Source organism: Cnephaeus nilssonii (genome assembly GCF_951640355.1).
Source record: "Cnephaeus nilssonii genome assembly, chromosome: X".
Taxonomy (NCBI): domain Eukaryota; kingdom Metazoa; phylum Chordata; class Mammalia; order Chiroptera; family Vespertilionidae; genus Cnephaeus; species Cnephaeus nilssonii.
In genome coordinates, this window is record NC_137071.1 from 16759437 (window position 1) to 16772729 (window position 13293).

The following is a 13293-nucleotide window of genomic DNA, read 5'->3' on the forward strand; positions in this document are numbered from 1 at the left end:
CAGCTGGTGTTGCACAGTGGTTAAGCATCAACCTAGGAACCTGGAGGTCATGGTTTGATTCCAGGTCAGGGCATGTGCCCAGGTTTCAGGCCCCCAGTGTGGGCTTGCAGGAGGCAACCAATCAATGATTCTGTCTCATCACTGATGTTTCTCTCTCTCTCTCCCTCTTCCTTCCTCTCTGAAATCAATTAAAAAAAGAAAACTACATGCCCCTGCCTTCTTTGCTTGAGGGGTGGTTATGTGGCATTGGTCTGGCCAGTGAAGTCTAGGAATTCCTTGACAGGGCTTCCAGGCAATTTCCTCACCCGGAACTGGTTCAGCTGGAAAGCACCCTTTTGGCCCTTTGCCTTCTCCCTTCTTCCTTCCTGAAACAGCCATTATGGTGAAAGCTCTAGATGTAAGGAACATAACACAAGGATAATGGAACAGAAAACTGCAAGGAGCCAGCATTTCTGAGGACACCATGTGGCTTCCATACCAGATCTGTAATCTGGACTCTGGATTTCTTTCATGTGAGAGGGAAATGAGTATCTAATGTCCTTAAAAGTATTGACATAACAATATATATTTTACTATGCATTATATATATAGCTAAAGTTAAAGACAGTTTCTGAACAATGAGTTTATCATAATTATGAATTGCATCTGGGTAAGAGAATATTCTTTTTCTTTTTCTATATTATATTCATATATTTCTTCTGATTTTTAATTACATTTATTTGGGTGAGATTGGTTAATAAGATTATAACGGTTTCAAGTATACATTTCTATGATATATTATCTGTATATTTTATTGTGTGTCTACTGCCCAAGAGAATTTTCAAATGTCCACTTATAGAATTTTTTAAATCAGTTTCACTATTGTCACTCTTAATTTAGGACTATTCCTGATCACCAAATATGGCAGACAGAAAAAGGCTAAAAAGTTATGTCTTAAACTTGAGGTTGCTGCCTTACAAAGTGAGTTAGATATTGATACATTGCTATAGAATCCATATTAACATATATTGTATAGTTACTGACTTCCAGGAAATAAACCCAAAATCTCAAGGGCACTTCTGCAGTTATGGCTAAAAGATGAAACTCTTTGTATTGTCTGTTGATATACACTTAGGAGAGATAATTTTTTGGTATATAATCTATTGATTATTTTATTAAAATATATAATAAATAGCTGCCGAGATAGATAGCAACTTAGCATATTTCTTCAGTGTATTAAAAGAGATAGACTGCATGGGAGACAAATAGGATATGTAATTGAGTAGTATAGAGTAACAATTGAATGTTGGAACTGTGAAGAGAGATTGAGGTTGAAATAGTAATGACTAATGATGATGCAAAGATGAAAAAGACTGGGATCTGAAGGATATTGAAAAGCCAGTGGTGGTTTTGAGAAGCAAAGTGTAGCTCGACTGGTATGGCTCAGTGGTTGAGCATCGACCCATGAACCTGAAGGTCACGGTTCAATTCCAGGTCAGAGCACATGGGTTGTGGGCTTGATCCCCAGTGTGGGACAGGCATGAGGCAGCCAATCAATGATTCTCTCTCATCATTGATGTTTCTGTCTCTCCCTTCCTCTCTGGAATCAATATATTTTAAGAGAAGAGAGAGAAGCAAAGTTTAATTGAAGCAGGACAACTAAAGTTTAAGAGAAATTTGTGGGGTATTTTTGGTAGGAGGAATATTTTCAGTTATATGAAAAAGGTAAACTAATGAGGGGACTGAAACATGGAGTATGCTAATATTTTAATTTAAACAGTGAATGCATTGACAACACTCTTTTTTGAATTAAAAATAAGTACAATATATTTTAACATGAAATGGAAAAATGTGTACTGATGCACTATGATTTTTTTATGACTTACCAATAAATTTTTTGATAGAGGGAAGTAATAGAAACATAAACCTGAGGCCCAGAATAAGTCATTTATTTTTTAATACATTTTTATTGTTGATAGTATTACAGGTATCTCCCACCCCCCCCCCACTTTACCTCTCTTTTCCCAGCCCCTCCCCTCCCCACCAGGACTTAACTAACCTATTGTCCTTGTCCATGTCAAATGCATTTATTGAGAATCTACTATGTTTCTGGACTCTGGTAGGCATCAGAGATTAAATTGTGAATTTAAAGATACAGCTTTTGCCCCCATTAATTTTAGGTTCTAGTAAGGAAAACACAATAAAGAGATAAGCGAGTATATTAGTATGTCTAAGTAGAAAGTAACAGTGTCATATTTTTCCTAACTTGAATTCGATGTACAGTAATCCTCCTTTATTGGTGGGGGATATGTTCCAAGATCCCCAGTGGATGCCTGAAACTGCAGATAGTGTCATATATACACTTTATAGCTTCTCTTTGGCATACCCGAATTGCCAGCATTACTACTCTTTGAGCTTTGGGGCCAATATCAAGTAGAACAGGTGTCTCCTGAACACAAACACTGTAATATTGGACTGTCGACCTGATAACCAAGATGATTACAAAGAGTCTGACTGCTAAGGGACTGACAGGGGTGGGGGCATTGGGTAGTTTCTGCAACGTGGATATGCTGGACAAAGGGAAGATTTATGTCCAGGGCAGGACATAGCAAGGCATGAGAATTCATCATGGCATGAGAGTTCATCATGCTACACAGAATGGTCCATGACTTTAAACTTATGAATTGTTTATTTCTGGAATTTTTCATTAAATATTTTCAGGCCATGGGTGACCATGGGTAATTGAAACCACAGACAGTGAAACTGCAGATAAGGGGGACTAATTTAGCCATAAGAACACGGAATAAAATGAAGATAGGTGTGATTAGAAGAGAGAGGTCAAGAATGAAACATTTTTTAAGGACAAATCACTCAACAAATGCATTTGCTTCTGGCCATTAGTGATGCATTCGGGCACCTTTGCCTTCACCTTCTTCAGTGGCAACAAAGGATGGACATTATCAGAGGAAGCTGTAGAAAAAGGCAGACATACATCGCAATGTGAAGACTAATTTATTCTGTTTTCTAATTATGCATCAGTTTAAAAATTGTAAACATGACTTAGAATGTAGACTAGTATCACCTGAATTGTTTAATTATGCTCACATGCAGCTTAAAATAATGATAGTAATAATGCATTTGTCTTTTAGTTCAAGAAAACATCACTTTAAAAAGAGCACAAAGATATTGAACTATGCAAGGTCAAAGAAGCAGGATAATAGAGCACCATAGCAAGTTCACAGGGTTTTTTTTAAATCTTTATTGTTGAAAGTATTACATATGTCCATTTTTCCCTTAATCCCTTCCAGCCCGCCCCCTTCCCCACCCCAGAATGAAGTTTTGTTTTGTTTTGTTTTGTTTGTTTGTTGTTTATTATTATTATTATTATTATTATTATTATTTTATTGGAACAGAAATTCAAACAGATAGCTACTGAAAAAGCTCCCTTGGACAGCTCATGGTCATTACTTCTAGAGATCTCTGTCATCAGTGCCTCATGGAAATGACAATTTCTAAACTGTCTGCCAACAAGTGTTAATTACTGTGGTAATCCAAACAATGCACTTGTTGATTTCCCTCCTGTATTTACCATTAAAAAGGAAAACAGCTTTAACTTTTTTCTGTTAGAAAATACAAGCTCATTGGGGAAAAACAGAAAACAAATAGCCAAATTATTCCTAATGGTTTTCTCCCATTGTGGGATTTCAGGTAATTTTTGCTTTCTTCTATTTTTTTTTCCTATATATTTTCCCAGTGAGCCTATAAGTAAATAGGGTGGGCCCCTCTTTTTTGTTGTTCTAGTCCAAGAATCCCCCTTTTCTTGGGGCTAAGGTGAATATTTTCCTTTGCTCCCAATGAACCTTTCTAAAACTGAAGCTACATTTTAACTTATGCATATTAACTATTACTCCATAGAACCAAACATATAGTAGAAACTCAAGAAATAAAATAACTCACTGATTGTATTAAATGCCTAGTTTCCTGAAAGGTTAAAATAGCATTATCTTAAAAGAGATATGGTGAAAAGAATTCCATGATGAATTTCAGGAGTAGAAAACACTTCATAAGGTACTAGCCAATTTCATGATATTGTATGAGAAAAAAATTGATTTGTATTGCTTTACATCAGAAAATCCATATATATATTTTATGTATATAATATTCATTTAGTTAATTACTAAATTTTTCCAACAAACATAAGTGAGAATCTCTTTTTAATTAGCTTTGTTCTTGCCCCACATTAGTCACACAAACACACACACACACACGCGCACACACACACACACACACACACACATGTCTAGGTGGGAGAACAAGAGAAAATTCTTCATTAGGGACACTTCAAACGCAGGTTAATGCAAATGAACATGATGCCAAATACACTATGAAAATTAAAATTTATTAGAACACTTTTCATGAAGGTTTTTTCAGAGCTTTGCTATGCATATGAAATGTTCTGTTTTTATGCCTGTATTTTCATTATTCAGTAATATGCATTACTTTCTGTTGTACCCAAATATAAGTAGTAAAGTTGCTCAAAAAGTTTCACTGATCTTGGATTTCACTTAGTCTTTCACAGTTGACATGATCACTTAATTTCTTCTAGAAAACTAATTCAATGGAAATGAGTAAAATAGTTAGAAAGAAAATAATTTATCATTGATTTATTCATTTTAGTGAGGTGTTTTTGGCTACATTTGTTCATATTTGCATTTGTGGAATCAAATTTTATCATAAATATGAAATAGAGAGGGGGAATATATTTTAATAAATAATTTTTATTGATTTCAGAGAGGAAGGGAGAGGGAGAGAGAGATAAAAACATCAATGATGAGAGAGAATCATTAATTGGTTGCCTCCATCACAAACCCTACTGGGGAATCAAGCCTGAAACCCAGACACGTGCCCCTGACAGGAGTCGAACCTGGGACCCTTCAGTCTGCAGGCCAAAGCTCTATCCGTTGAGCTAAATCGGCTAGGGCAGAGGGGAAATCTTAAAAGCCCCTCATCTACTTGCCCATCTATCTAGCTATTCATTATATATAGACATTTGCCTTGATTCACTTTCTTTTTTTTAAAAAGTACTTATAATTTTCATGTATTTTAATTAGACAAGTAAAACATAATTTCACTCTTATTAAAAATAATAAAAAACAAAAATCACACAGAATGTCTTAGTTTCTTTTTTATTAAAATTTTGGGATGAGCCCAGCCGGGTGTGTCTCAGTGGTTGAGCGTTGGCCCAGGAACCAAGAGGTCATCGGTTCGATTCCTGGTCAGGGCACATGCCCGGGTTGTGGGCTTGATCCCCAGTGTGGGGCGTGTGGGAGGCAGCCAATCAATGATTCTCTGTCATCATTGATGTTTCTATCTCTCTCTCCCTCTCCCTTCCTCTTTGAAATCAATAAAAATATATTTTTAAAAAATCTTGGGATGACATTGGTTAATGAAAGTATATAGGTTTCAAGTGTACATTTCTGATACATCATTTGTATATTGCATTGTGTGGCTACCACCCAGAGTTAAATCTTCTTCAGTCACAATATATTTGACCCCCTTTAGCCTTTACTATCCCCCAAACCCCTACCCTCTGGTGACCACCATATGGTTGTCTGTGTCTATGAGGTTTTGTTTTTCTTGTTAGTTCATATTTTGCTTTCAGTTTTATATCCAACATATGAGGGAAATCCCAGTTCTTAACTTTTTCTGACTGACTGATTTCACTTAGCATGATATTCTCAAGGTCTGTCCCTGTTGTTGCAAATGGCAGTATTTCTTTTTCTGTTTTTTTTTTTCCTTCTAATTATATGAGGAAGTTTATTTAGAAAGTTACAGAGGTAGTAGAAGTGAGACAGCTGGGCTGTGTAGGCTCAGAAACAAGTGAAGAGGCAGAAAAAGGGCCTTTGGAGCTTAGGAGAGAGAAAGGCAAAAGTAACACCCCTTGGGAGGTTAAGAAGGGGGGAGGGAAGGGTGTGGTGGTGCTCCTGAGAGGGAGAGCACCACAAATGGCAGTATTTCATATTGTTTATGACTGAGTAGTATTCCATTTTATATATGGACCACATCTTTATTTAATCATCTATGGAAAGACACTGGTTGTCTCAGCCACTGTGGATAACGCTGCAATGAACAAAGGAGTGCATATATTATTGCAAAGTTTTCAAATTTTGGGATAGATATCCAGAAGAGAGGTCCCTGGCTCTTAAGGTAACCATATTCTTAATTTTTTTGAGGAACTGCCATCCTGTTTTTCATAGTGGTTGTAGCAGTTTACATTCCCAGCAGCAGTGAATAAGGGTTCCCTTTTCTGCACAATCTCTCCAACACTTGTTATAACTTGTCTTGTTGATAATAGGCATTCTAACAGGTGTGAGGTGGTATCTCATTGTGATTTTGATTTGCATTCCCCTAATAGCTAGTGAAGTGGAGCATCTTTTTGTATATCTGTTGGGCATTTGTACGTTTCTTGGGAGAAGTGTTTGTTCCATTTGGTCAACACTTACCTCCACTCTCTAACTTCTGCACTGCAGGAGGAACCATGTTTTCAGACCAGAGCACAAGCAATCCAAAATTTTCTTTTTTACTGAAATGTATAAATTGCTTTGCAGATCATCTTGGAGGTGTCCGTATGTTACTACATATAGGCTTAGCTCATTCTTTTTTTTTAATTAATTTTTAGAAAGAAGAAGAAAGAGAGATTTGTTGTTTCGTTTACTTATGCATTCATTGGTTGATTCTTGTATGTTCCCTGACCAGGGAGCAAACCTGCAGCCTTGAAGAATCAGGACAACTGTCTAACCAACTGAGTTGCATGGCCATGGCTTAACTCATTCTTTTTTTTTTTAATATATTTTATTGATTTTTACAGAGAGGAAGGAAGAGGGATAGAGAGTTAGAAACATCGATGAGAGAGAAACATCAATCAGCTGCCTCCTGCACACCCCTGACTGGGGATGTGCCCGCAACCAAGGTACATGCCCTTGACCGGAATCGAACCCGGGACCCTTCAGTCCTTAGGCCGACACTCTATCCATTGAGCCAAACTGGTCAGGGCTTAACTCATTCTTTTTAACCAATGAAGAACCTTTCAGTTAGGCTACACATAAATGTTATTAAACCATTTTTCTATTGGTAGATATTTACGATTGTTCAAATGTTACCCCATTACAAACAATGCTTTAGTTATAGTCCATGAGTATGCAAGTATTTTTCTGGGATAGATATTAAGAAGTGGAACTGATAGTCATAGAGTACAGGCATAGTTAATTTTAATAGATATTGTGAAATTGCCCTCTAAATGTCAGTACCAATTTACTTTTCCAACAGCAGGGCATGAGTTCTTAGTACCCATATCTTTTAGAAGTGCTGAAATAAAAGCAAATGCTATTTGTAGATTTTATGCATTGAAGATATTTTCGTAGCGTGTGTTCTTTATATTTTCTTTACTTTGTTTAGGTTGTTATTATTTTTTTAATTTTATAAGTTAAATATATCAATCTTGTCTTTCAGGGTTTTGTTTTTTTCCCTGCTGTGTTATTTAAGAAAGCCTTCTAGCCTTACCTATTCCAGGATTAGAATGCAAACTCTGGTTTATTTATAGTTTACTTTTTTTAAAAAAGCATTTTTATGTAGGATTTATTTTTTTAATGTGTATCATAGAAATCACTGTGTGTGTTTTGGGGTTGGGGAGAGTACAGTGGTAGGAATTGGGGGAATGCTTTGTTTCCTTCAGCTGAGCTTGAGTCTGTGCTCTCAGTGGGGCATAGTAAGCATTATATATGTATTTGTACATGTTAAATTAAACAACAAATAGTGCCTACAGGAAGAGAGTTTTAAGCAGACAATTGACTTGCAATTGTCATATATCTGCTTGACCCAGAGGGTTGATGGATTTTTTGATTTACATTTTTGGGGATATATTAAACCCTCACTGTTGACTATCATAAAGAAATATAACAGGTTTGTCCAGCAGCAATGATAATTGTGTATGGATTATATACTTACTTGTCAGAATATTGTGAGATACCAATTTAAAATCAAGAGAGAAATTTATATATTGAAAATGGTGATATTAATTGGTCTATCCCATATTTATTTATTGAACACTTATACTATGCCAAATGTTATAGAGCATCAATGATGAGTAACAGACAGTCCATTTGCTGAAGGCTTTTGAAGTGAAATGGGATAAATTCTTCTGAGTATGCAAATGCATATAATACAAAGTGAATTACGTGTTGACCTAAAGAAACATAAACAAAGGGCTATAAAAGATAAGTGAGAATAATTACACATGTGAAGATGACTTAGAGTAGATAGTGTTTGAAATAAGTTTTGCCTACAAAGGTGAAAATTAGGGGCATGCCAGGCAAGGGATGAATGTTACCTAACATAGAGAGACAGAAAATCTAAGGATGCAAAATCAAAAGCTTTGTCAGAAATAGAGGGTGTTACACCTATGATCACAGTGAGAGAGAATATGGAAAAGTTTAATATAGATTTTATATCAAAACTCATTGTGAGGGGATTGTTCTTAACTTTGTAAGAGATAATGAATGTGTCATTCAACCTACTTTTTGAAAAAAAAATTAAGTTCTTTATTGTTTAAAGTATTACATAAGTCTCCTTTTCCCCCCACTGACCTCTCCCCAGTTGCCCCCATCCCCCAGCACATGTCCTCACCACCTCCCCCCCCATCCGTGTCCATTGGTTATGCTCATATGCATGCATACAAGTCTTTTGGTTGATCTCTTACACCCTCACCCCCTGCCTTCCCTCATAGGTTGGACAGTCTGTTCCATGCTTTTATGACTCTGGTTCTATTTTTGTTCATCAGTTTATGCCGTTCATTATATTCCACAAATGAGTGAGATCATGTGATATTTACCTTTCTCTGACTGGCTTATTTCACTTAGCATAATGCTCTCCAGGTCCATCCATGCTGTAGAAAAAGGTAAGAATTCCTTCTTTTGTACAGCAGCATAGTATTCCATTGTGTAGATGTGCCAAAGTTTTCTAATCCAGTCATCTGCTGATAGCCACTTAGGCTGTTTCCAAATCTTAGCTATGGTAAATTGTGCTGCTATGAACATAGGGTTGCATATATCCTTTCTCATTGGTGTTTCTGATTTCTTGGGCTATATTCCTAGAAGTGGGATTACTGGGTCAAATGGAAGTTCCATTTTTAATTTTTTGAGGAAATGCCATACTGTTTTCCAGAGTGGCTGTACCAGTCTGTTTTCCCACTAGCAGTGCAAGAGGGTTCCTTTTTCTCAGCATCCTCTCCAGCACTTGTTTGTTTGTTGATTTGTTGATGATAGCCATTCTGACAGGTGTGAGATGGTACCACATTGTTGTTTTGATTTTCATCTCTTGGATAATTAGTGACTTTGAGCATGTTTTCATATGTCTCTCTGCCTTCCTTATGTCCTCTTTTGAAAAGTGTCTTTAGCTCCTTTGCTCATTTTTTGATTGGGTTGTTTATCTTCCTTTTGTTAAGTTGTATGAATTCCCTATAAATTTTGGAGATTAAACCCTTATCAGAGATAACATTGGCAAATATGTTCTCCCATGCAGAGGGCTTTCTTGTTGTTTTGTTGATGGTTTCTTTTGCTGTGCAGAAGCTTTTTATTTTGATGTAGTACCATTTGTTTATTTTCTCCTTAGCTTCCATTGCCCTATAGGAGCTGTATTGGCAAAGATATTGCTATGACAAATGTCTGCTATTTTGCTGCCTATGGCTTCTTCTAGGATTTTTTATGGTTTCCCATCTTATGTTTAAGTCCTTTATCCATTTTGAGTTTATTTTTGTGTATGGCGTTATGTTGGTGGTCTAGTTTCTTTTTCATGAATCTGTCCAATTTTCCCAGCACCATGTCAAGTAATTGAGCATGATGGCTTGGTTCAATCTCCTGGTCCTCTGTTCTTTCCCATTGGTTTATATGTCTGTTCTTGACATATGACAAAACCCAGGCAGTTTTGAGAACAGTGGCTTTGTAGTATAGCTTGATATCTGGTATTGTTATCCCTCCAACTTTGTTTTTCTTTCTCAAGATGGCTGCAGTTATTTGGGGTCTTTTTATTCCAGATTAATTTTTGGAGAGTTTGTTCTAGGTCTTTGAAGTATGCCATTGGTATTTTAATGGGGAGTGCATTGAATCTATAGATTGCTTTGGGTAGTATGGACATTTAATGATGTTGATTCTACCAATCCATGAACATCATGTATTCTTCCATTTGTTTATATCTTCCTCTATCTCTTTTTTCAGTGTCCTGTAATTTTCTGAGTACAGATCCTTTACCTCCTTGGTTAAATTTATTCCTAGGTATTTTAATTTTTTGGTGCAATGGTAAATTGGATTGTTTCCTTAGTTTCTCCTTCTGTGAGTTCATTATTAGTGTATAAAAAAGGCCATAGATTTCTGGGGGTTAATTTTGTATCCTGCTACATTGCCTAATTCATTTATTAGTTCTAGTATTTTGTTGGAGTCTTTAGGGTTTTCTATGTACAATATCATGTCATCTGCAAATACTGACAATTTTACTTCTGGTTTTCCAATTTGGATGCCTTTTATTTCTTCTTGTCTGATTGCTATGGCTAGCACTTCCAGTACTATTTCAAATAGGAGTGGTAAGAGTGGGCATCCCTGTCTTGTTCCTATTGTTAGGGGAAATGGTTTTAGTTTTTCCCATTGAGTATGAGATTAGCTGTAGGTTTGTCATATAAGGCTGTAATTATATTAAGGTATGATCCCTCTATTCCCACTTTGCTGAGAGTTTTTATCAGGAAAGGGTGTTGGATTTTGTCAAATGCCTTTTCTTAATCAATTTTTATGACTATGTGATTTTTGTCTCTCAATTTGTTTATGTAATGTATCACTTTTATTGATTTGTGGGTATTATACCAGGCTTGCAACCCTGGAATAAATCCCATTTAGTCATGGTGTATGAGATTTCTAATGCAATGATGGATCTGATTTGCTAGAATTTTGTTGAGGATTTTAGCATCTTCATTCATCAAGGATATTGGCCTGTAACTCTCTTTCTTTGTAGTGTCTTTATCTGGTTTTGGGATTAGGGTAATTCTGGCTTCATAGAAAGAGTTTGGAAGTGTGCCTTCCTCTTGAATTTTTTGGAATAGTCTGAGAAGGATAGGTTTCAGTTCTTCTTTGAATGTTCGATAAAACTCTCCTGTGAAGCCCTCTGGCCCCTAGCTTTTGTTTACTGGAAGCTTTTTGATGACTCCTTCAATTTCCTCCTTAGTTATCGGCCTGTTGAGATTTTTTTATTCTTCTTGATTGAGTTTTGGAAGGTCGTATTTTTCTAGGAATATGTCCATTTCCTCTAGGTTGTTCAGTTTGTTGGAGTAGAGTTGTTCATAGTATTTTTTTTTTACAATCTTTTATATTTCTGTGAGGTCTGTTGTTACTTTGCCTCTTTCATTTCTGATTTTGTTTATTTGGGTCTTCTCTCTTTGTTTCTCAGTGAGCCTAGCTAGAGGTTCATCAGTCTTGTTTATCCTTTCAAAGAACCTGCTCTTGGTTTCCTTGATCTTTTGTATTATTTTCTTTTGGCCTCTATTTCATTTTTTTCTGCTCTGATCTTTATTATCTCCTTCCTTCTGCTCACTATGGGCTTTTCCTGTTGCTCTCTTTCTAATTCTTTAAGTTGTAGAGTTAGATAATTTATTACCAGTTTTTCTTGTGTTATTTGTTTGTTGTTTGTTTTTGTTATTTTGTGTGTGTGTGTGTGTGTGTGTGTGTGTGTGTGTGTGTGTGTGTTTTGAGGTAGGCCTGTAATGCTATGAACTTCCCTCTCAAGTCTGCTTTCACTGTGTCCCATAGGTTTTGGATTGTTGTGTTTTCATTGTCATTCATTTCCAGGATGTTTTTAATTTCTTCTTTGATCTCTTTGGTAACCCAATCATTGTTTAATAGCATGCTATTCAGCCACCAAGTGTTTGAATTTTTTAATTGTTTTTATTGTAGTTGAGTTCTAATATTATGCCATTGTGGTCTGAGAAGATGTTTGATATGATTTCAATCTTCTTGAATTTGGAAAGATTTTGCCTGTGACCCAATATGTGGCCTATCTTTGAAAATGTTGCACATGCACTTGAGGAGAATGTATATTCTGTAGCTTTGGGGTGAAATGTTCTGAAGATGTCAATTAAGTCCATCTTATCTACTGGGTCATTTAGGATTGCTGTTTCTATGCTGATTTTTTTTTTGTCTAGCGGATGTCAGTGGGGTATTAAATTCCCCTACTGTGATCGTATTGCTGTCGATCTCTCCCTTGATATCTTCCAGAAGTTTTTTTTTATATATTTGGGTGCTACTGTATTGGGTGCATATATGTTTACCAGAGTTATATCCTCTTGTTGTGTCAATCCCTTTAGTATTTGAAGTGGCCTTCCTTATCTTTTTTTATGGCCTTCACTCTGAAGTGTATTTTGTCAGACATAAGTATTGCTACCCCAGCTTTTTTTTTCATTTCCATTTGCCTGAAAGATATTTTTCCATCCCTTCACTTTCAGTCTGTGTGAGTCTCTTGTTCTGAGGTGGGTTTCTTAAAGACAGCATATATATGGGTCATGTTTTCTTATCCATTTAGCCACTCGATGTCTTTAGATTGGAGCATTTAGGCAATTTATATTTAAAGTTATTATTGATAGGTACTTGTTTGTAGGCATTTTTATTTTTTGTGCTTGTGTTCCCTCCCCCCCTTTTTTTCTTTTCTTCTTTTTACAACATCCCTTTAGCATTTCTTACATTGCTGGCTTGGTAGTGATAAACTCCCTTAGCCTTTTTTTGTCTGTGTAGCTCCTGATTTTCCCTTCAATTTTGAATGATAGCCTTGATCATCCATCCTACTTTTGAGAAAAAGTGACTTGGCTGTCATATATTAGATAAATAGAATGGAGGTGATATTAGAGGGAGGGATGATAGTTAACAGCGCATTACCAAATTGCCTAAGTGAGAAATAGTGAAGGCTTTGACTAGGGCATTGGGAAAGTACTGGAAAGGAGGGGGTGGGTGTGAGAGACATTGTGTAAAGCAGAATCCACATGATTTAGCAACTGATTGAGGGTAACAAGGAGGGGCCCATAATTACTAGTTTCCTGCTTGAATGACTAGGATAATGTGGTATCAGAATAGAAACAAGAAATTGGACAGATGATATATTCTGGTCTTTAACTGAATGGATATAAGACACTAGAAGAATTTTATAGAAGAAACCATAGGCAGCAAAATCTCAGACATCTCTATTAGCAATATGTTTACCAATACATCTCCTAGGGCAAAGGAAACTAGG

The 13293-nt window shown here is 36.2% G+C and overlaps 2 protein-coding genes across 2 annotated transcripts in view; one reads left to right on the top strand and one right to left on the bottom strand.

The window, feature by feature from the left end:
* The window catches only part of IL1RAPL1 (interleukin 1 receptor accessory protein like 1), a gene marked incomplete at its 3' end in the record, with an annotated part of 1207355 nt that overhangs the window by 539839 nt on the left and 654223 nt on the right, over positions 1 to 13293 (top strand). The window lies entirely within an intron of this gene.
* LOC307095980 (transcription factor SPT20 homolog) overlaps positions 237 to 13293 on the bottom strand; it is a gene marked incomplete at both ends in the record, with an annotated part of 33091 nt that continues 20034 nt past the window's right edge. Inside the window, one exon of the mRNA XM_079765612.1 lies at positions 237 to 365. Within this exon, the coding sequence (XP_079621738.1) occupies positions 237 to 365 (129 nt within the window). The remainder of the gene's footprint in view (positions 366 to 13293) is intronic.